At 42.4% G+C, this 24,312-nt stretch overlaps 2 protein-coding genes across 2 annotated transcripts; one reads left to right on the top strand and one right to left on the bottom strand.

Moving 5' to 3' along the window:
* The first annotated feature begins 2,903 nt into the window (after positions 1–2,903).
* slc14a2 (solute carrier family 14 member 2) lies at positions 2,904–10,544 on the top strand. The gene is made up of 10 exons (XM_028996674.1): positions 2,904–2,973; positions 3,067–3,135; positions 4,160–4,325; positions 6,830–7,019; positions 7,098–7,226; positions 7,917–8,109; positions 8,351–8,498; positions 9,263–9,397; positions 9,512–9,561; positions 9,647–10,544. Exons 1-10 carry the CDS (start codon positions 2,950–2,952, stop codon positions 10,025–10,027), a joined length of 1,485 nt encoding a protein of 494 aa, XP_028852507.1. The 5' UTR covers positions 2,904–2,949; the 3' UTR covers positions 10,028–10,544.
* A 1,017-nt stretch (positions 10,545–11,561) lies between these two features.
* On the bottom strand, positions 11,562–22,815 carry lnpep (leucyl/cystinyl aminopeptidase). Its single transcript, XM_028996936.1, has 19 exons — positions 22,754–22,815; positions 22,436–22,633; positions 19,873–20,698; positions 19,396–19,534; positions 19,181–19,312; positions 18,511–18,631; positions 18,267–18,418; positions 18,066–18,179; positions 17,831–17,962; positions 17,618–17,749; positions 17,381–17,535; positions 17,130–17,221; positions 16,506–16,689; positions 16,256–16,412; positions 16,000–16,184; positions 15,679–15,840; positions 14,592–14,732; positions 14,420–14,501; positions 11,562–14,106 (listed from the first exon to the last, which is right to left on the bottom strand). The coding sequence occupies exons 2-19, from the start codon at positions 22,452–22,454 to the stop codon at positions 13,975–13,977; spliced, it is 3,057 nt and encodes a 1,018-aa protein (XP_028852769.1). The 5' UTR covers positions 22,455–22,633; positions 22,754–22,815; the 3' UTR covers positions 11,562–13,974.
* Between the last annotated feature and the right edge of the window lie 1,497 nt (positions 22,816–24,312).

Below are 24,312 nucleotides of genomic sequence, written 5' to 3'. Positions count from 1 at the left end.
CAACGACCTGGAAGAGGAAATGAAAGCGGGCAGCGTTGAGTATAAAAGTCAGGTGACCCAGAGGAGATGTCTGCCCTTTGAATGAGATTACTCACCAGAGCCGCTGGCTCATTAACCCACGCCCCACATACTTCGCCTGCCCCCGACTTCGAGAATTGCCTGACCCCCTTGAAACCACGAAGGAACTCCGACTGGAACTTCCTGGCCACGACTTCAGCCTGTCCCTGACCTTGAGCCTGCCTGATCCTTCGGTTTAGACGTGAATCCATGCTCCCCTACCTATCTGCCGACCAATACGTCCTCCTGTCCAGTCCACGCTCCCGGACAATCCTGAAACCCGCCATCTTCCGGTTCTCCTCTGCCCCGGTACTTCCCACAGATCCTGAACTCACTCCCCACCCCGCAGCAGTGCGTCCACTGCTTCCTCCCCATCCTCATTCCCCGCCAGTCTCTCCCTCACAGACCAAAAGCCTCCGGTCCTCCTCCCTAGCTCGTTCAATGTCCTCTTCCGGTACGACGGCTTGTCCCTCCGCCCACAGTATGTCTGCAAATGCGTCACCGTATTCGCCTCATGACAGCTTCACAGTAATAACATGTATTGAATAGTGGATGTCGGACAGTGAAAGTAATGATATTGCACAGTATACAGGCATTGCGCAGTATTTTCAGTGCCAGTTAAATATTGATATTGATATGGCACAGCTGGAGAATAGAAGGAAGTTTGGGGGTTCGGGGGTTAGACAGTGTAGTCCGTGCACTGGCTTTTGGAAAAAACAGTTTGAGTCTGGTTTTTCTTGTTGTGATGCACCTGCAGTGTCTCCCTGAGGGCAACTGGTCATGCTGTTCAAAGCCAAGGAGGGACCTGTCCCTTTTTTGTTCCACTGTTGTATGGGGAGATGTACATGTCCATCAGGGAGGGGAGAGGGCAGCCAATGAACTTCTGTGCTGCCTTTACTACTCTCTGAAGCCTCACTGAGACAAAGACTTGTCCATCTCAAAGACCGGATACCAAAACAGAAGAAGAGCAATGTAGTGTGTGCTGTCCAGTGCGGTGAAGAGTACTCCGAGTTGTACACCAAACAGCTTCTACACAGGAGGATGGCTCATCACAGATGGAGCAACTCGGCCAGAATCAGCTGTGTACCTTCACCTTAAGGACAAAGGACACAAATGTTTGGACAAAAATGTATAAATATTGGACAGAGAATATAGGTGGTTTGAGAGAGGAGTGAGAGAAGCATTGCATGTGCAAATAAGGTGGTAGTATCCTAACACACTCGCTTATGAACCAGAAGACCCAGGTTCAAACCCCACTTACTACCATTGTGTCCCTGAGCAAGACACTTAACCCTGAGTGTACTCCAGGGGGGAACTGTCCCTGTAACTACTGATTGTAAGTCGCTCTGGAAAAGGGCGTCTGATAAATGCTGCAAATGTAAAAGCAAATCAACAAACTCTCACTCAACAGAGGGGGAGGCCTCAGACACAACATATCGCCAACCTATAATGCTGCTCTTTCATCCATCCCCAGGAAAATCAGGCCCAATTCTCACGTCCACCAGGTTGGCCACATTTAACAACCTGCTTAATGTGGGCAGGAGGAGCTGCCAGGGTGGGGCTGTCACATCTACCCACCCGCTCCCCCTGCCTTTGTTTCAATTAACGAGCCTATTCAAAGCAGGAGTGAGGTGAAACCAACCTGGTTGCATCTGTGTATGCAGAACGAAACATCTCTACATTAAAGAAAGAAAGTCCAGTTGCCATGACTCAGCTTTAAGACAAATTCACCTGGATGACTGAGAATTTTCACAGACTTACTTATTCTAGAAATCCCAGCATCTCCAAAACCAAATACTCAAATTACAGAATTATTGTTAACAAAGGCAGTGAACAAACTGTACTGGTAATGTTCCTTAACGTCCGTGTATGCCTAAGCACCAGGATCTGACTCTGGGAGTCAATGCTCTTGGGTTTCACATCACACTCCCCTCAAGGTATTTACTTCTGAACCCATAATGCACTGCAAACTGTGCTCCCCAAAATGAGCTGACATCACTGTAGTCTTTTTCTTTCTTAAAGGGACAGACACCATGATGCATAACAGGCAATGTTATTGGCTGTTGGCTTGTTTATGTGAATGGCAGAATTGGAATTGTGTTTTGTTTTGGTAGTTTTCAGTTGAGAATCTTCCTGGTCCTTGCTAGTTTGTACACTTAGATTTAGTCAATTAATCACTACAAATCATAGTTATTATTATTAGAATTAGTACACATATTTTTTTTCTGTCGGCATACATTATTTTAAAAAAATAAATGAGATATTACAATCCAACAGTTGCTCAGTATTTAATTAGTCTTATCACTACATACTTTTGTAATCTTACTTGACTACTTTCTACTTGTACTAATTATAATATATAATAATAACTTAATAACGCTACTCATACTTGAGTCATCTTAGGCTGTTGTGAAAGTTTGTAGATGCTGTATCAAGTTTCTTAAAATTCCTCAACATTGCTGACCAATAATATGACATACCAATGAAAACCACTGAGTAATATCAACATTTTCCCTACAGAACAGAATTTTAAAAATTCATTTGTGGCAAATAAATTCAAAGTATCAAATCTCTGGACCCACACTTCCTGTATTTTGCTGTCAGAATATTTTCTGAGCTTTGATATCCATTGGGGGTCTTCCCCCAAAAGACTCACAAGAAGAAACAATATTGTCTTTTGAAAAATATGCCATGGTTTTTAACTTGCAGAAGGATAGAGAAAAGCCTTTTTGAAGTGTACAGGAATGTGGTCATGTGACCGATTTGCATAATCCCTGCCCAGTTAGGGGTGTGCACTCGTGTTTCTGTATAAAAGATCCTTATCAGACTATGACCAACCAAGGGAACCTTCTCATTTCTGACATTCAAAGATATACCCATAACATCTCATTTATGCCTGGAACATATCACTCAGAGGTACAGATCATGGATTTGTTGTTTTTTTTTTTCTTTAAAAAGTTGCTTAATGTTTTTCCTGTTCTATAACTGCTCACATACTGGATTATGTAGGGGATTCCAGAGAACATCACACGATTCCTCAATATCTCTCCAACTGAACCCTCATCTGACAGTTCAAAGGTAAGTGTGTGATTGCAGGGAGCTGATAAATACGAATAAGTTGGATAGTATGGATAAGTATCATCTACAAATGCACTGTTTCATTTTTCACAGCAATATTTACACTATTTTCACTTTGCACATTTATTTATTATACATTTCACCTGTTTATCGCTGTCTGTCTGTCTCATTGTTGTCTACATGTTGTCTTATCTTGCACTGCCTGCGTCCCCTGTTTGCACTTTATGTAGCCCAGTTTGTCTGTGTCTCACACTTTATGTCAGTATGTAATTTTGTCTAATCGTTCAAGCGTTTCATGTAACACCAGGTTCCGGAGAAACTTTATTTCATTTCACTATGTACTGTCTAACATGTGTATCGCTGAAATTACAATAAAGCTCAAATTCAACTTCACATTTTGTGTAAAACATTGATAACATAACAGGGGGTTACTAATTTTATGGCAGTGCCCCAGCCTATTTGACAGACCTACACGCCAACGAGTTCTCTCAGGTATTCAGACCAGGTCACATTACAAGCTCAGAGGTGACAGGGCCTTTGCAGTGGCTGCCCCACATTTATGGAATGACCTACCACTCAGTGTCAGGCAGACCCCATCATTAAAAAATCTCGCTTTTAAACCCTTGCTTTTAACCCAGTGTGAGGTGGTTCTTATATGCTGTTTGTATGCAGTCCTTTCATAACTCTTTTACTACGCTGTCTTAAATGTTTTCTGTTTAATGCGACATCTTGTTTAATTTTAATTGTTACATTTTCTCTTTTTGTTCAATGTATTATTTTTTGTATTTTTACTTAACATTTTGTCCATGTCTGTCCTGTCCCTGACAATTTAATGTACAGCAGTTTTGGTCAGCTCCTTTGTTGTTTTAAAAATAAATTATGGTATGGTATGGCATAGCTATCTCTCTCAGTCTCTCTCACTATAAATATGCAATTGCTATAAAAGACCCTGAACAGTTTGTGTAGACGCCTGTGTCTGTGCTTGTTGTGAGACTTTCGGACTTTCTCTCATGCTGCATTAAAGGAACTTTATCCACTAATGGCAAACCCTGTCAAAAAAACGATGGTGGAGGACAACAAATGTCACGGAGTGACTCGGAGTGAGACTTTTCACCGCATCAAAGCCAAGGTATTTACGGGGGTCTCCTACTTCTCTGGAGATATGAGAGTTTTTGGAGAATGGATGAAAGGTAAGAACATATTAAGAGGAAGGGGGGTGATGGGTGTATTTACAATAAGGGCCATAATTTAAAATCTTGTTATTTAGAGAAGCAAGGAAATGTCACTCAAGTTTAATCAGCCAGGACACATTAATATGCACTATATTAACATAATGTACATATACTCTAAGTAAGTATGTGTTAAAATCGATACAGACGTATTAAATTCATACACATTAATGTGTGTCATGCCTATCGGGAACTGGTCAAGACACAGGTGCTTAAAGTCTAAAAAACTGATCTCAGTTCAAGTAAGCTATATGGTCATTTCAGCTACACACAGGTTAGACAGTAGATAGTGAAATGAAAGAACGTTTCTCCGGGAACCAGATGCTACATTTACAGCATTTATCAGACGCTCTTATCCAGAGCGACTTACAATCAGTAGTTACAGGGACAGTCCCCCTGGAGCAACTTAGGGTTAGGTGTTTTGCTCAGGGACACAATGGTAGTAAGTGGGATTTGAACCTGGGTCTTCTGGTTCATAGGCGAGTGTGTTACCCACTAGGCTACTACCACCCTGGTAGACAACGTTATGGACTTACGTAAAGTGCGTGCGAGCACACATGGGGGACAGACAGTGCAAGAGTAACATTTTAGACCAACAGTATATGTTGACAGACTGCACTTAATCCAGTAAGTAAATGTGCCAAGTAAAAAAAATGCTAAACAGTTTTGTTTGTTTGTCCAGTAGCCAGACACCCAGGGTCAGCATCAGTTTGGTCCATTTCTATGTTTCTGACATAAACTGTACCATTTCTGTTCCTAAACTAAGTGCTACAAAAATTGCAATCAGAAAAAAAACATCACAATTTAAATTCTTTTAACTTAAAAAATACTTTAAAAGTTATTTGCACCATTTCTGTAGCTGTGCTATATTACATGGTTAGCTGCTAAACAATAGCTAGCGTAATAGTTAACTAGCCTGCACATTTGGTGGCAATATAATTATCTTAAATTACAGAGAAAACTTGTAATCAGCAAGTTTAGTTTTTATTATTATTCATTTTATCATCTACACAAGTTAGGAAGAGGTTTCAAACTTTAACTCACCTCAAGAGTCTTGTAAGTAGTTAACAGCGTTAATGGAAAATAATGTGATGCATTTTTCGCTCATCAGCTTTACTTCACATTAACACATTCATGCATAGCGTTCAAACTCAACTTAAATTTAATCTATAAACGATTAATATCGGCGTACATCTTAACACCTCCGAGTTTATTGAGTAACACAATAAAATGTGTAACTCATCATGGTGCCACGAAGGGCGGCGGGGGAGCAGTGTGTGGGGACGGCACCTTGGCGGTTCACGGTTTGAGTACGAGTCCATAGCCGCTAGGCCACCACTGCCACACCGGCATCTTGACTGGCAAGCTGGTAACTTGCCATTTCTGGTGAGCAGTTCCATTAATGAGGACGAGGAACAAGACACGACCGATTCCAGTGAAGTGATTTATGAGAGAATAATTTTTTTATATGCAATAGTATGCCAGATGTTCAGCTAAAGTTAACATCTTATAAATCTGACAGTAAAACACATCAATTTACACATATTGTGTTTAATGCTGTGAACAAATTCTTATGTTGTGCACATTTTTACACATGACTAAGGGTTTTTTTTCTCCAAATTTTTTTTATCTTAAACATTGACACAAAATATTTAAACTAAAGTGCTACACAGGATTTGTGTCTTTTTTTCCTTCTAAGAGTGTACATTATACAGAACTTTGCCTCAGATTTGTTCTGAAATGCTTCCTCTGTGACCACTGAGAACCAAGTGGAAAAGTTTCTTACTTATTTACGTAAACTTTCATTCACTGTGGAGATTGCAGGGATTGTTTCACCAGGAAATGTGAACAATGGCTAATCAGCATCAGGAACAACTTTCCATGACATATTTTTACAGCGGCAGTTTGTTCGACCTTCTTTACATGATTATTTCCTACATGTGACCCCACATGAGCTGAATTTAACCTAGGTTACTACATGTGAGTGGTGGTAGTAGCCTAGTGGGTAACACACTCGCCTATGAACCAGAAGACCCAGGTTCAAATCCCACTTACTACCATTGTGTCCCTGAGCAAGACACTTAACCCTAAGTTGCTCCTGGGGGGACTGTCCCTGTAACTAATGATTGTAAGTCGCTCTGGATAAGGCCGTCTGATAAATGCTACAAATGTAAACGTGACCCCACATGAGCTGAATTAATCCTAGGGTTTTGTCTTCCTCTGGGGAGCAATAAATACATATATGAATACATAAACTTCACCTATGCAAGTTTAGTCAGCTTGAGATTTATTTTCTCTAGCACATTTCTATGTATTCAAAATGTAATCTACACACTACTTCTGTCAAAATTACTGTATAAATTACAGAATAAACTTTTGGTAATAAATGCAATCAGTTTAAATGTGTTCTTTCCAGACATCCAAAAAGAAGTGTGCACAGTTAGTGATTTTTTTCTTGTCTCCAGATCAATTCATCCTGTTCCAAATTCTGGACTGGGTCCTTCGTGGAGCTGCACAGGTCATGTTTGTGAATAATCCCATCAGTGGTTTGATCATTTTTGGAGGCCTGACCCTACAGAATAGGTGGTGGGCCCTTAACGGATTTGTGGGGACCCTTGCTGCAACAGTCTCTGCCCTCATCCTTCGGCAAAACAGGTACATGCCCAGCTCACAGTTGAGTCTAATTGCTGTAATTTGTCCAGTTGCTAATGGTTCGGTGTATCCTCTTCTCAGGGGTGCCATCGCTGCGGGTCTTTATGGGTACAATGGAATCCTTGTGGGTCTTCTGATGGCAGTTTTCTCAGATGCAGGTGACTGGTACTGGTGGCTCCTGCTCCCAAATACGTTCATGTCGATGACGTGGTAAGTGGTTGTCACTTTCCTGCTCCTCACAGCCACCTTACTCTTACCACATGTATGCAGCCTGCAACCAAACACCTTTATAGTGAAAAATGACAAAGGGGTGCAGGTGCAAGTAGTACAAAATGGCTACTGTACAAAACGATATCAGTGAAAAATGCCCAGTGCAGCAGCATTGTTCCTGCTTATATCATTGGCCAAACAGGAGGGTGTGAAACATTATCTACCCAAGCAGATCTAGAGCTTCAACTGGTTATCGCTATAAACGTGTGACTGATGACATTCATACCTACGATTTCATGATTTATGAGCTGAGTGTTTATCAGCTGTCTAAAAGGACATTTTTGTGCTGTGCTGTGAGGTGAATGAGAGGTGTTCTGACACTGGGTTTTATGCTGTGTCATATGCCATATGCCACATGTCATGACCAATTGTCACAATAATAAAAGTAGTATCAGTTTGTGGCATTATCTGTACAAAGATTATAATTTATTACATGGTGAATCACAAAACATTAAATATAATGTACCATATAACACCATAAATGCAGCATATTTATAGATTTAAATCATTATAAAAACATTAACAAGGAACTGCACCAGAGATCAAGAAAGATATACCGCTGTGTAATAAAAAAAATGTTGCAAAATAACAAGCTAAAATAGCATTTGGTTTTATTTTATCTCATGCCAGTCCCATCGTTTCAAGCGCCCTCGGCTCCATCAACAGCAGATGGGACCTGCCTGTTTTCACCCTGCCTTTCAACATTCTTGTCTGTCTACACATGGTGGCGACTGGTCATTACAACAACTACTTTCCTCAAGTCCTCATACAACCCACGTCCTCAGTTCCCAACATAACCTGGTCTGAACTGGACGTGGCGAAGGTAAGAGACAGGTTGGGACAGCCGCAGCATTCAGTGCTAGAATGTTCCTCAAGTGAAAAAGTCACGCGCTTTATGTCAGGGATGCTGGTACTGTCAGGGAAGAATTCAAACTGGAATGTCAGTATCTTCAGAAACCTGGTGGACTTCTGCCTTTTTATATAATCTGTACAACAAATGATAAATGCAGTAAAAAAGTGCTTATCATATTGATTAACCCCACCCCCTGTTTTCATGTGCCTAGCTCTTCCGTTCGATTCCTGTTGGTATAGGCCAGGTGTATGGATGCGATAATCCCTGGACCGGGGGAATATTTATCATTGCCCTCTTCATATCCTCCCCCATCACCTGCATACATGCAACCATTGGGTCAGCGGTCGGCATGGTGTCAGGTAAGACTCACAGAGTCGAAATGCTAATATCTGTATTCATATTCCTATACAGCATTTATCAGATGCCCTTATCCAGAGCGACTTACAATCAGTAGTTACAGAGACAGTCCCCCCCCTGGAGCAACTCTTGGTCAGGGTAGTAAGTGGGATTTGAACCTGGGTCTTCTGGTTCATAGGCGAGTTTGTTATCCACTAGGCTACTACCACCCAGTAGGTATAATATTATTATGCCCTGCGAGGGGCTTGGGCCCGACTCTGTGCCCTGTCCCAGGATGGGCAACGGCAGCCGCGACCCTGTTTTATGAATAAGGGGTTCAGAATAGAGAGTAATGTGATGATTTGCCACCAAGTGCTCTGATTTTTATTTTTAGCCTCAAGAGGTTATCAGACGTTCAACTGAAGCCTGATGGTAGATTAGCTGTAGATTGTGTGACAGACGCAACCACCACTGTCTTTGCATCTAGAGGAATTTGATTGGCTGTGTTCCATAGACACAAACGAGTAGGAGCTGACAGTGTGGTCCTCCCATGGTTTTTTCACCTTTAGCATTGCCTGTACATGTGATAGACAGGAATGAGGAAATCTGTGCTGTATGTATGAACTTTAGATGCACTTTTTTCTTTTTTAGCTCCACCTACCTTCTATCAGTGTCCTGTTAAAGGCTCTAGGTCAGGGTTGTTGTTCTGCAAGGAACCATCCTGATGCTAGCAGCATTAGATCATTAGACCAATACTGCTGTTCATATTGTATGCTTTTGTTCTCAGGACTGGCCCTTGCTGCACCTTTTGACAAAATATACTTTGGTTTATGGGGATATAACTGTGTCCTTGCCTGCATTGCCATTGGTGGGATGTTTTATGCACTGACCTGGCAGGTGCATCTTCTGGCCATCGCCTGTGGTGAGATCAGACATCTTGTTTCTAAAAATCAGTAGAACCCTTGAGACATTCCTTCTGCTGGAGCCGAAATGACTGTAATTAACATCCCGCTTTCCTTTTCTCATTTCCTCAAAGCATTCTTCTGTGCATATCTCGGCTCTGCCATCGGCAACATAATGTCCACTGTGAGTGTTAAACATTCTCTCTGCATTGACTTATTGAAATAGAACAGTAAATGGACACTGACATCTGGGCCTGGCTTGTCCTCAGTTTGGTCTACCAGCCTGCACCTGGCCCTTCTGCCTCTCGGCTCTCACCTTCCTACTCATCACCTCGGAGACAGACACTATCTACAAGCTGCCCCTGGCCAAAGTCACCTACCCCGAGAAAAACCTCTGGTACTTCTGGGAAATGAAGAAGGCAGAGCGGGCCGAGAAGTTAAAGAAGGATCAGGAGGAGCGGCTGGCGGCGGAGGAGAAAGAGAAGTCACTGCAGAAGCGACAGGAAGCAGGGGTCCCTGGCGAAAAAGAGCTGGGACCACCTGACACTTGCAGCGTGACAGTGGAGGCGGTCGAAGACACCCAGCAGGACGCTAGTGAAATGGAGGGGGGTGACGAAGATGTGACTCAGCATTGCAGCACTGAGATGTAACTGGTTTCCCGTATCTGACATCAATTACCCAAATTATTCTTTAAAAAAGTACATATTAAATGTATGTGGTCATTTGTAAGCGATCATAACGTGGCATGGTGTACGCAGTTGAAATGGTTAAGAGGTAAATAGAGACAGAGCACTTCAAGCCACACCCCTTTTGGGGGAAATGTGACTCCTCCTGTGTGAATTGAATTTTACACAAGATCCTATTGTATATTGACCGGAATGCTACTAAATGTCTGCTGTACAGACTCCAGCATCTTCAGGACCTCATAAAGCTACCTGATCTGAGTGCGATTTACATCACAACAGCTTAGAGAATTGTTCAGTGCAAGTTAATGGAAAATTGAAATCAATTGAAATAGTATTTTTCTAATACTATTCTAATACTAGTCCTTTGCTCTGATTACTGCTTTGCACACTCTTGGCATTCTCTCAATGAGCTTCAAGAGGTCGTCACCTGAAATGCTTTTCCAACAGTCTTGAAGGAGTTCCCAGAGGTGTTTAGCACTTGTTGGCCCCTTTGCCTTCACTCTGCGGTCCAGGTCACCCTAAACCATCTGGATTGGGTTCAGGTCCGGTGACTGTGGAGGCCAGGTCTCCACTTTTGTTCAGTACATAACTCCACATGTGTTCATTCATAGTTTTGATGCCTTCAGTGAGAATCTACCAACATAAATGGTCATGAAAATAGAGAAAACAGATTGAATGAGAAGGTGTGTCCAAACTTTTGGCCTGTACTGTATGTAAATATAGTTCGTTAGAACTGGTTATTATGCAAGAAAAGCACACTAAATATACTCAAACTGACCATTGTATGTCTATATAATCACAAATTGACCTGGCACCAGCAAGCAGTGTTGACCAGTGCAGGCTCCTCATCATGGAGGTACAAACGTTTTAAGTACATTCTATTAAATTCTGATTATTTTCATTGCCATCTGTGTTTGACTGTGGGGCTGGTGTGATGAGGATTAAATAAGAGTTTCATTCTTCATCAGACAGAATGCACACATAGCAAATACAAAGCTCCAGGCATCACTGTAATTCAATCACTCAGGGAGTCTCCATTCTGTCCTTGGAGTAAGAGGAAACAGTTCGATGCCACTCGATAGCATATCAGGGTCCAGAAAGACACCAGACATTCTTCGAATGGCCGTCTTCCTCAGTAATTACGTAACCTACTGTTCAGTCCCTCACTGTACCAAATGGATTTCTTTGGCCGAAAGACAAAATGAGTCTGTGAGTAAATATGGGTTATATTTCTATTTTTTTTTACAGTGAGTGTGAACATGTTGTATATATTTATTCATTTTATATTTTTTAGGCACCTGGAGATAACCTATGAAGCATAATGAAATATACATTAAATATAAAGCATAACTTTCAGGTTCCTAAAAAATACATTTTTCAAAAGCTCATACGCTACTGTGGGTCGCAGTATACTTTGTTTCGAGACATAATAAACAGGATATAATATCTACCCTTTTTTGTGTGTGTTGTTATTTGAAAACACAAAACATTTCACAAAGCAAGTGGAATTCAGTTTAATTCAATTCAATGTGAAATATTAATGACAGACAATTAATTTAGCAAAGAGCTTCCAAAGTACAAAACAACGTAGAAGCAGGCATTATTACCAACAGCTACACGGGTCTGTGTAGCTGTTCAAATTGAAAACACACATTGACCGTATCCTGTGTTAAATAACTGAAATATCAGGGGAACAACACAAATGAAAAGCTCACACAACCACTTTCACCTGTTTGAATATTTTAAACAGTTATTTAAAAAAAAAAAATAATAATAAAAATCGTTGCATTCCGCACCGAATACAAATTTTTTTTTTGCATGTATATTCAGGACGGGGGAACAGAACCCTGCAGTCTTTTCTTATTAAACCCACATATTGACTTTGTATTTACTGCTGCTGCTGGATCCAACCACAGTGCATACACAATCCTTACAGGGAACAGGTCACAAAAGTACCAGAAACACGGTGGTTAGATAACAAAAATGTCAGATAATTATTTCAGCTTGGAATCGAGCTCAGATTTGCAAAGATTAATAAAACATTGAAACTATAGGGGATTAGCATGAGTCAGTTCAGGTTCTGTGAAAAATACAAATGTTAAGAATTTGGGCTGAATTACATCTGAACAGACATAAATGAACAAGACTGTGTGACCTAATGACCAAATTACAGAACGGCAGTTCAGTGCTACAAATTCCATGGAAACCTGGAATTCCACTGGAGTAACTTAAACCATCTATTCTAACAAGGCCAATAATCATCATCATAACCCTAATCTGTTAATCACTGGTAGGTGACATGAACCACACATGAACACAGAAAGCAAAACCTTCTTGCTAAAAGGTCAAGATCTGAAATCTTCACAAGAAACCCACCCCAGTAATAATAAAAATCTAAATGTAACAGATTTCCTCTCCTAGAAGCTGATATGTGAGTCCTGGCCAAAATGAATTACGTTTAAAACAGTGGGTCCTGAAAGAATGCCACTTCAATAAAGTGTGTGCAACAGTGCAAGCACTCCCCCAAATCCCCAAAATAAGATGTGTATAATACATAAAGAAAAAATGTTTCACAAATGAGTAGCCATTTCAAATCCGCAGCCATGCAGCGTCATGCTGGAGCTGGAACCACGCATGCAGACTGGTAGGGTTCATTAGGCACTGCAGGGCAGGGTATTGTTCAAAAACAGAAAAAGCTTGTGGGTAAAGGATCTCAAGTGGTGGTGTCTGCAGTTCATAAACTATTGACTTACGTCAACCCAATTTAAATGTTTCAGCATGGATCTGCACGCATACAATGGCTGATAAAAAGGGTAACAGCTGAACCAAATGTACACGCAATATTCCATTTCTTTGGTCACTAATTAGAAAGGGTAAGAATTTGCTAATTAGAATTAATAAGAATTTGCTTGGTATTATGTTGACCTAATAATCAAGTGCTGAAATAGTTATTTAATAAATTAAAAAAATTAATTTTCTTATTTTATTCCGATACAGACACCTACTCCAATAACAACTCTTGCTTGACAGTGGACATCTGAAAATATCTGAGTTGCTCAGACGTCTCCATAGACCACAACAATAGCCAATATATAATATTTTTAGCATCAGCTTTTGTGTAACAAAATTTCTGCTGGACATGGGGCATGAGATTTACCGAAAAGCGGTAATACAATTTCCATAGAATGGTCAAAAACAGGGAGGTCAAAACAGTCAAACTGCAGTTAATTCTCAAAAGATGCCACCGTTCTTGCAATGTTTTAACTGACTCACCAATATATGAATGATGAGCAGTGCAAAAACAGCTTGTGTTGTAAAAACATGTATAGAACCCTGAATACATGTACTCTATGCAACTTTATGGTCATTTACATAATTGCTTAAAAGTCAAAATAGCATAATTTTTTCAATGTCAGGAGTGTTTGGTTTTTTTTCAAACCATGGAAAACTGAGCTTAGACCCAAACCCATAATAAAACATCAAAATCCATATCTAAGCACTGTGCATCATTGGGCTGGTCCCTTAAAAATGCGGAGAATTAGCAGATTTGAATGCAGTGAACAAGCAGGACAGCAACTCCTGATCCAGGCTGCAGTGAGGATTCATCATGGCGTGTTAAGCATCAAAAAGTTGCCCTGAATCTTCAAGCAGTTTGTCGGCTTTGGGTAGCACAGTCGCGGTTTTCTTCATTATCCAAACCCAAAGGCACACAGACGAAAACAGTTTGGTCTAAAGCCATCTACACAAGCATTGAGCAGGTGTGACATTTATCCTCAAATCAAAAATAAAATTACAATAAATTGTAGTCCTGAGCTGGAACTGTGCAAACTGTGCCGGTGCTGAGATGCCACTCAGCGGCTCCAGCAAGTACACCTGGGATAAAGAGCAGATGCGCCTTCCTGCTGCTAGGCCTAGAGCCACCTCCTCAGCGTCTCCACATTTTTCTCCATCCACCGCAGGTTCAGCTTGATCGTCTCCATGGCCTCGTCAACAACCCTCATCTGAGAGCTGCCGTCTTTCAGAGTGCTGAAGAAGTCGCGTACCTGAGGTGATATTATATTGAAAGATGGTTGCCTGTCATTGGACGCCCCCTGGTGGCTGAAACTCAACTAGAGAATTCATCTATATAAATGTATACTTCCTAATGCAAGCCTGATCTGTCCTCACATGAAAACATGACATTTCATACTGTGTTTGATGCTATGAACCAAACATGATTCAAGTATCCGTTTCCTGTACATTAATCTTGGTCTTATTTTAAAAGTTCAAAGAAGTTATCCACTCCAAAATGTTTTAGTCTTAATATATGAATAAGAAAATGGACCCTAAGTGTTTGCCATTTTCACATCAACCAACCTCATCCAGGTGCAGCTGGGTGGAAAACTGTGAGGTTGTGGACATGATGATACTCTGGAGCGAAAAAGACCCAATGGGAAACCTGTTTTGCACAATTGCACACATAACACACATGAGCCACATAAGGGAGAAGCGAGGAATGGCGAGTGTCATAACAAAAAGGGCAGCGTACTTTCGTGTGAGCTGGATCCAATTCTGCTTGACGAAGTCCCAAGCAAAGAGGTAGCCCCCAAAATTTTGGCAGACAGCACGGACAATACGAGGAAGTTCTGGGGTTTGAATGTCACTGCCCTGAAGACCAGCATGGAGTATCCTGGAAGAGAAATTTATCCATTAGCATCAAACATGGAGAAAAACAGGACTGGACAAGACGTAACAGTCTTTTCTCCCTATATACATGTGAATACACACGTTTATATTATGACAAGAAGTATAGTTGATTTTATTTGTATTTTTAAAAAAGTACTGCAAATCATTTACAGCATGTATGCAAAATGTTCCTGAGAAGTCCCCTGTTATGTCCCCGAGACGTACGCTCCCACATGTTCTGTACGGCTGGCTGGCATGTCTCTTTTAGGGCGACCTTGTGGGAGGAGTTTAAGCCTACCAGCTCTGCCTACAGTCTGACGATTGGTCGCCACAACCTACATAATGGGACTTCAGAGAGTATTTGGCAGGTCCCCAAGGTCTGCTAGGCCCTTATTCCTTCAGGAGGTCCCCAGGGTCCAGTGTCTTGTCTGCAAGAAGCTCAGTTGGGGATCAGTTGCTTTGACCTATATATACTTTCAGCTAGCCTATGTTAGCTTGTGTATTAGCTTAGTTATCCCCTCTGGACTGGCTCTTCCTTTAGGCTGTGCTAACCAACTGTTCTGATTCTGCTCACTATTGTATATATATCACACCCATGTTGCATTTCTTAGTGAAAGTGAAGTGATTGTCATTGTGAAACCCTGGGGACGGTACTTTGCTCAATGGCATCCCAGTGGCACCTTGGGTGGTTTTAGATTTGAACTGGCAACCTTCTGATTACGGGCCCAGTTTCCTTACGACACCACTGCCCATCTTAAACCACTAGACTAAGGAATGTGACAGAACTATACATGAAGAAGTCTTGAATCTTGAATACTACCCATCATGGCACAATTAGATGCACTAGTATGTATGTTTGTCAGGAAATAGGCCAAAACCACAAGCCTCGGTACGTGAGCCAAGCAGCAATGTTTCATGTAGGGCGGTTGTTCACAAGTTACTGTGCTCACCACACAATTTTTCGCACGTCTGGAGTGCTGGCCAAGGCCTCCAGCATCCTGCGTTTCTCAGAATCGTGAAGGGACATTTTATATGAGCTCAACAAGGTCTTCCAGCCACTGTCAGATTGGGCGGCTACTGAAAACACTGCCCTCATCAGGTCACCCGGGATCCTGAACAAAGAACAGAGTATATTACACAGTGGACATACTATAGGAGTGTGTTTTGTTTGGATTGAGATGTTAATTTTTATTTTGTAAAATCATGCTGCTGCATTTTAACATAAATCTGTCGCTCCTGTGTGGGTTGGCATCCCTTTTGTTTGAACTTACTGTTTAGTCCCATTAGAATTTTCCCACTGATTAAAAAGCTTCATGGCCTTATCTCTGCAGTTTTGCCTGCCAAGCCTGCATGAAGTCTCTAGCAGAGCTGATCGCAGTGTTTGCTTAGACACAGATGTCTCCATCTCCCATGACTGGCTGTCCATCAAAGTGCCAAAATGATCGGTGATGTATGTCTGCAAGATTCAACAATGTTCAACAAAGCATTTAAGCACAGAAAAAGATGATGCATCTCCTCAAGCCATACCTCCATCCTTGCAACCAAGCCTAAATCCTGTCTCTTGTCCAGCAATCTGTAGATGTCTTCAAGCTGGACCAGCGCTTCTGTGATGGGGGCTGCCTCAGTCTCATTGCTAATGTAATCTAAGAGGTTTAAGACCTGCCTGAACGACACTTTACCCAGTCTGCAAGCCAAGCAAAGAACACCGGAGGTCAAGGTAAAGATCGTCTTCACCAAAACCTCATTAAAAAATTTGTAAAAAATCAAGCAGCAATACCTCGAGAGGGCAAAGATGTTGTTGATGAGCACAGCTCGATCTTCTGGAAGAAGAACATTCACATCATTGCGTAAAGCATCGATCAGAGTTTTCCAGCCATCCACTCCATAGTCCACTACGTAGAAGCCTTCATTCTTGTAATTAAATTTCAGCCATTTGACACTTGCTGCGATCTGTAGCTTGCCTGAAAAGAGTGGATACTTCATAAAAAAAACAGAACTGCATAGGAAATGACATGTCATTTTGGTTTTCCACAATATTTATTTATTTTTTTATTCCTGACATTTGAAAACCAACATTTGAATAAACAGATAAAGCACATAAATGTCTAATAAATTATGAATTAAAGAAGTTATGTAATTATGTAAATGATCAGATTAGGGCATATACTTTACTAAGACAGTAGTAACAAACACACAATTATTATTATACAAAATGGTCACATAAAATTTCTTAATTAAAAAAAAAAAAAGTTTAAATAAGTAAATCTTATATAGCTTCCTCACTAAGGGAGCCTTGACCACTGTGGCCATTTAGGCACTTTGTACATTGTAAAGAGCATTTTACAAATCAGGTGTATGGGGCATTTTGCATTTAAGAAAATGCCACTGAGGCACATCTCACCTGTTTTTTCCTTTAGGATGAAAAGGTTCTTACAGGCGCTAGAATTGCTGCAGCTATTGTTGATATACGTCAAGGGGATCTGCCACAAGTGTCTTTGGTGGAGAGACAGAAGTGTGTATAAGCAACATAACAAAATCACTCCTCTTAAAATGAAAGGGGTCAGGGACATTGGTTGACAGATCTAACTATTGCAAAAAAACAAAAAAAGTTACAATTGAACAACTACACCTTACATGACTACAAAATGTCACCTGTCAATGTCCGGAGGCTGTTCAGCAGCAAGCAAGAACTGCTCCTGTGACAGCTTTACCCGTGGGCCATCACGGGTTACTGTGACCAATGGGAAACCCTTCTGAAGGGTCCAAGTGCTCATCATCTGCACCACATCGAAGGACTGGCTGGTCACCTAGAAGACAGTACTGAATATAATCTGAATGGCTAAGCATGTTTTGTTTTACAACTGTGTGAGAATCGGTATGCAGGATTACCGAAGACATGGTGCTCCACAGGTCCTGATTCACAGCGTTGCTCCATTTGTATTTGTTCAGATATGCGATGATTCCCTTCTGGAAGTTTCCATCAGGAAGCGCCGAATTGAGCATGACCAGAATTGAAGCACCCTAGAGATCACAATGATATAGATATTTAACCAAAAACATGCGTCCAACAAACAAACTCTCCTTGATAAAAAGCATACATACCTTCTCATAAGACACAGAGTCAAACATTTCTGCAACCTGCTCTGGGGTGTTGGCCACAGCAGAAACCGCATGGGAAGAGTTGAGGGAGTCTTTGGCTAAGGCTTGAAAGCGAGTGCTGAGGAATTCATTGCCCTAAAAACACAGAAGAGTGTTAAAACATCAGCCACTGATCACTGATCAAGTCTCACAAGCATGCTATAAAAAACACTTTTCATCACAAATGCAGAAAACTTACAATTTCAAGTTCAGGGAACACTTTTCCAATGGACATGTATTGCATGTAGGTTGCAAAACCTTCATTTAACCAAAGGTCGTTCCACCACTTCATGGTGACCAGGTTGCCAAACCACTGCACAAAAAAAAAAAAAGTTTCTATTCAGCTCGTCATCTTATCTGGGCATGAATGCTAGAATGAATAGCTGATTATGCACTCTACCTGATGGGCCAGCTCGTGTGCAATAACAGAAGTCACCAATTGTTTGTCCAGTGTGGACGAATGGTTACCAATCAGCAAAGTTGCTTCTCGGAATGTGATGAGGCCCCAGTTTTCCATCGCTCCGGCCAGAAAGTCAGGAATGGCCACCAAATCTGTCCATGAAATGGTACAAATCCAGTCATGTTACAAACACACTGAACCCTCAAGCAGGGACAAGAGACCAATGGTTTCTGAGCACACGTACCTAGCTTACTCAAGGGATACTTAATACCAAAGAACGTGTTGTAAAACGCAAGCAACTTCACAGCAGCATCCAATGCATAAAGAGTTTGATCCTTCTTGTCTGGAACAGCGTATACCGAAACCTGGAATTAATCAGAGTTGGTAGGAGATGCTATCAAACCAGACATTGCACCTTAAACCTCAACATGATCAGATGCAGAGCTTCCTGTTCTCAATACATTCCGCACTCGAGCTGAGCTTGTGCTATGGGTAGATATTCCAGTAAAAGGTGAAACTGTTCTTTAAAAAAAATGGCCAAAAAGTAGTTACGCCTGTCCCCAGTCCAAGTAAAGAAAATCACCGCTGCCACCACTGTGTTTGATGGAAGGCACTGTGCTGTGTTCAAGACAATATGCACAGTCGTGACAAGCACAGAATGGCCAGTCGCTGCCATGGTCATCACTTTTAGAGGAACACCAAGGCCCATTCGCACCATTCAGGTGGTGCCCTGCTGATATGAGCTTCTCTTTGCAAAATCCCCCAGATCTCCATTATCCACTCGAATTAGCTAACCTACCTTCATGATGATGGTGGGTTGGGAGTATCATTACTTTGCTTTGGTGAAAGCAGTGACCAGATGAGGAAGCCCAACACTTAAGAGAAGAAATGCAGAGATTTAAAGATCTGCTCACCTGTGTCTCACTGACGTTACGACCAACGCTGCTCATATTGGCCACAATGAAGGCAACCAGATAGGTGCTCATATTGACACTTGTTTCAAATTCATCCTGAAAGAGCCCACTGGCTAATGGAGTCGTTTTGGACTACGGAACACAAAAGAGACCCATCATCAAATTGATTTAACGATGATGTGTTGCCTCTGTGATCTGAACCTTTATTTTATTACCTTGCGCATGTTAGAAAGACTGATGTATCCGTCTTCCCTTTTGATCTTAATAGAAAACGTGGCTTTAAATGCAGGTTCATCAAAACACGGAAAAGCTTTGCGGGCAGCTAATGGTTCAAATTGGGTGGCAGCCAGAACTCTGGGGAGGAAAGAAAAAAAAATGCATTAAAACGGCATTAAGCAAATATTACAATACAATACAATAAGCAGAATCCATTTTAAAAAAAAAAAATCATGTTTCATACTCCTGTCAGCAGTAACTAACTGCTGAGAACTAAACAGAATAATGGTCCATCAGGCCCTTAAATTATGTTTTACAATATTAAAACATTCATTACATTTTCATTAATAAAACACACGGAGAAGCATTAAATAAAAAACAGTTCCTGTTGATGAATAAATTATATATGACATTCACAGAAATAATATTATGGGAAAAAGGAAGAAAAAAAAAAAAGTAGCACGTAACAAAGTCACCTTTTGATTCCCGCTGTGTCTGTGTAGGAGCTGTTGTAGAAGCCATCATAGCTGCTGGACAGGTTTGCAGAATAATCCAGGGTGAAGATGTACTGCTGCCCGGGCCTGAGCTCCTCCTCCAGCTGGATGGCGATCTGCTGCCAGGGTTTGTATTCCAGAGTCTTCAGCTCTTTACCTTGGAACGAAGTTTTTATGATCCGCATGTCGGTGCTGTGCAGAACCACCACCTTGGTCTCCTTCTCAGCAGTCACCGTGATGGAGACACTGCCCTGGAAGGTCATGGTGGTCAGGTTGGGGTGCAGGAGGAGGTCGTAGCGGAGGGGGTGCACAGACATTGGCAACCTCATTTCAGTCCATGGGAATAACTCTCCAGTGGATGATTTTGGGTAGATGACCTCTGCAGAGGAGTTGGCCTGGTGGCAGCCATCTTTGGTAAATGTGCATCGCGGCAGGAAGTAGACAACCATGGCAATGGAGGCCGCCAGCACAAGGACAAAGACCCCAATCACCAGTGCTCTGGGCGAGGGCATCGAGCAGAACCCCGAGGGGGCTTGCCGGGTGTAGGGTGAGGAGGTGTTCCGCAGGTTAGAGCTGCGGTTCATGAAGGACATGCCCAGCAGGCGGGCTGAAGACTCGTAGTCCTCCTCCTCCTCCTCGAGATCGTTCTCCCCGAGGCCTCGGACCAGGAGCCGGGAGCTGCGGGGCTCGTAAACGACCTCGTCCGGATCCAGAGGGTACACAGGGGTTTCTTTTGCCAAGTCCACAACATCAGGTTCCTCCTCAAACATGCTGTTTTCTATCATGTTCCTCGGGAACGGAGCTCGCTCTACATGTGACATGAATTAACAATTAATAAATGCAGTGGAATTAATCTTTACGCTGGACAAGAAAAAAAAAAAAAGAAAAAGCTCAGGTTGACATTCCTATCATAGCGGAGAATTTTCATAGTGAGACTACATCCTTGTGGCTCTTGTTGAAATCAACTGACCATGTAATTTAGGAATTTGCCTGCCACCCAGTTGTCGTACTGCACATTGAGTGTGTGTCCTGTCTCTCATGTGCACATTAACGCTCCCAAGCCTTCTGACATGTTCATGAATAAAAAATTATTATGATAATGGGCAATTATTCATAACCTATTACTCATTTATGAGCAATTACACTCCCATATACAGTGAACACCGGTACTGCACTGGTGATATTAAGTGAAACACTGCAGCACAGCACATGGTGACACAACGAAATGTGTCCTCTGTGGGGAGCAGTGTGTGGGGACGGAGCTTTGCTCAGTGGCACCTCTGCGGTTCGGGGATTCAAACTGGCAACCTTCTGATTATGGGGCCGTTTCCTTACCCGGTAGGCCACCACATCTTAGTCATTTGTGGGTCTTTGTTTTTCAGAATAGAACAAAAATGGAGGCTCAGCCAAACAAAAAAAAAAAGTCTCATATTTATGACTTTTCAAAGCAGCATACTTTAGCTGTCATGACAGTACTTGACTTATTATTGGTTCATGTTTTTGCACTTTATATTATAACTTGTATTCCTTATTTGGTACTTTTAGCTTGACATTAAATTCTGTAAAGCACTTTGAATGACTTTGTGTATGGGGGATGATTTCAACAACGATGCACTTTAGAAATTGATAATATGTACAGTTTCACTGCTTTCAGTTTCCTGCCTGATTATTTGATCTGGCAACACACACACACACACACACACACACACACACATCAAAGCAGATGTTAACAGAAATAAAACCTGCTTTCTTGCAGTCTCACTTGGTTTTAAATTCCTTTTTAACCTTTCGCAATCAGAATCTTTTTTGCTCAAATTCCCCAGAAAAGTACCTTCTAGTCACCATGCAAACCATTATCTCACCTTCAGTAACCATAAACTCAAACCCAGCTCTGCTGACCCAGAGGCCGCATCTTATCAGTGAGCCTGTCCGGACTCGGCCGGCATTGCACATGAAGCCACGGTGTTTGGTCAGGGGAAGAAATGGGCTTCGCTGTTTACTCTGAAACTACACTGCACTGCTGATTTATTGCCTTTCCTCGCCTCGCTGTTGCAATTGGACGGAACAGGGTGGTAGTGCCCTAGTGGGTTACACGCTCGCCTGTGGACCAGAAAACCACAAAGTTAAAGCTCCGTATTGATCGCAAGTCACTGTGGTAAAAGGCAGTCCGATGAACGCCACGAATGTAAATGTAACTGAGGTTGAGGTTCTTCGAGCAGCTACTGCAGGCAACATTAGTGACAACCGAGGTTCTCGATGAGCACATGATGTTGCATGATCCTATGATGCAATTTATCTATTTTCACCCAGTGCGGATCGTCAGTTTCATGCCTCTGTTCGCGGGCACAGCAGAGGAAATGGGCTTGTTATAAAGACAGACACTACAAACTCCTCGCTTTCAGAGACACGTTTGTCGAAGGTCCAAGATCATGTGACTTCTGCTGAGATGAATAAAAAGGGAGGTCGTGACACGTGACCTCGGCCAGACCCCGCAGAACGGAGCTACGTGTAAATATACGTCTAAAACGACGTGCCGTAAACGTACCGCCCTGGAACGGCTCCATGCCTCGCCCCTGCTGGCGCCTCCCGCTCGTCCCGCGGCGCGTCCCGCAGGGGACAGTCCGCCCTCCGGCCCCGAGAAGCGCGGCTGCTAGGCTAGCCGTCCAACTTCGGCATTTCAGCCGCTCCCACGGCGCAGCATCGAAACACCTGAGGAGTCGCCGACTTTAAACAAGAAGAAGAACTAAATAAAATAAAAAAAAAGAGTCACAGTTTAGGCCTAAAAGTGACCAACGGCCGATAAAATGACAAAGAAGGAAATAAAAAAACAAAAACAGGAGAGCGCTGCGTGCGCGGAACCTACTGCGGTTGTTATTATTAGTAGCAGCAGCGCTGAAGCGCTGTAGCAAAACAAGCCACTTCCTGTTTCACCTAGTAGGGACCAGGACGCCCTGCGCCACTCCCATTGGTCGCCGCCGGGCGGGGGCGTGGCCTGCGTTTGAAAGCCCGGTCGGCCATGTGGCTGCGATGGGCGGGCGACGCCGCTAATTCGGCCCTGTAGTGTTACTAGCCGAATAAAACCCAAAGCCGTAACCTCGAACTTAACACAGACTGACGCGTGGTTGCCAGACCTCTATGGAAACGGGGAGTGCAGGGAGCAAAAATCGATACGTTGGTGTCCAGTATCAGTATTTGCACTTTGAAGGATGCACATATCATGGTCACAACTGTCATTCAATGCAGCACGTTTTGTAGAATCAACAATATCAGCGTATTAATACAGATTGATACTCACATCCCGATTGCTGGGAGATGGTACTTTCTAACATTGTGTCCCAGGATAGGACACAGCTACTCCAGGGGGACGGAACCTCTGTGAATATAATGTCAGATAAATGCGAAATAAAATACGTATGACCCTGGTGAATTTAAAGGTAGTTGACGTTGCTCTGAATAATAGTGTCAGATATGTTTAATCCAAACATAATTCAGAATCCAACATTCAGATCTGAAGTGAAACTGTGTGAAATATGTTTATTGTGGAAGATTTTGGTGTGGAGTCCGGATTTGCATGCTGAGGTCATCAGATTTGATTCCAGGCCTTTGGGTTTGCTGGAGAGGAAATATAATACTGATTTACTGCTGTGATGTTGTTTTCTCATATTAACTATAGTTCATTTCAACATATAATAATGCTAGATTTATTATTGTATTAAAATATAAAAAAAAGGCTACTCAACCACCCCCCTTCCATTTACTCACATGCAGGCTGTTTTCCAGTGCAATTTATAATTTGTGCTGATGCCACGGAGACCCGGACAAATACTATTGTGCTTACCTGCGGTGTCATTTGATAGCATTGCCATCAAACCCTTGTATAATAACTGTGGGTGCTAATCATTAACATGCCATCCTTTATAAACACAGCAGCAGAATGAAATTCACACTGGGTGAGGCTGCATGGAGACGTTTGCAGCTGAGAAGGCGGACAGAGGCTAAGAGAGTGACAAAAAAGGAATTTTCTTGATACATGAACCTAGTCTGTCGTACCTGTTTTTCCAGGTAAGACATATTTGAAATCTTGTCTGAGACCATGACTGTATACATGCATTGAAATTTGATTTGGTTGGTTCACTGAAACGTGGCCTCACACCTCCAAGGCTGTGAGCTGGAATCCCGGCTTGGGCAGTGTGCAGAGTTTACCAGCTCTCCCACGGTGCGAAGTTACGTACACTAGGCGAACTGGCGACTCCAAGTTGTCTGTAGGTGTGAGTGAGTGGTGTCTGTGTGTATGCGCCCTGTGATGTGTTGGCATCCCCACCCTGCACCCAGTGTCCCGGGGTGGGCTCTGGCAGCCGCGACCCTGGACGATTCAGGGCAGTGAGTGAGCGAGCGAGTTCTTCACTGTTCTCAGCAGCAGGG

This window comes from Denticeps clupeoides, chromosome 11, assembly GCF_900700375.1.
Source record: "Denticeps clupeoides chromosome 11, fDenClu1.1, whole genome shotgun sequence".
In the NCBI taxonomy this organism is placed as follows: domain Eukaryota; kingdom Metazoa; phylum Chordata; class Actinopteri; order Clupeiformes; family Denticipitidae; genus Denticeps; species Denticeps clupeoides.
The sequence above is the reverse complement of the archived record's forward strand: the minus strand, read 5'-3'. Positions and strand labels throughout refer to the sequence as shown.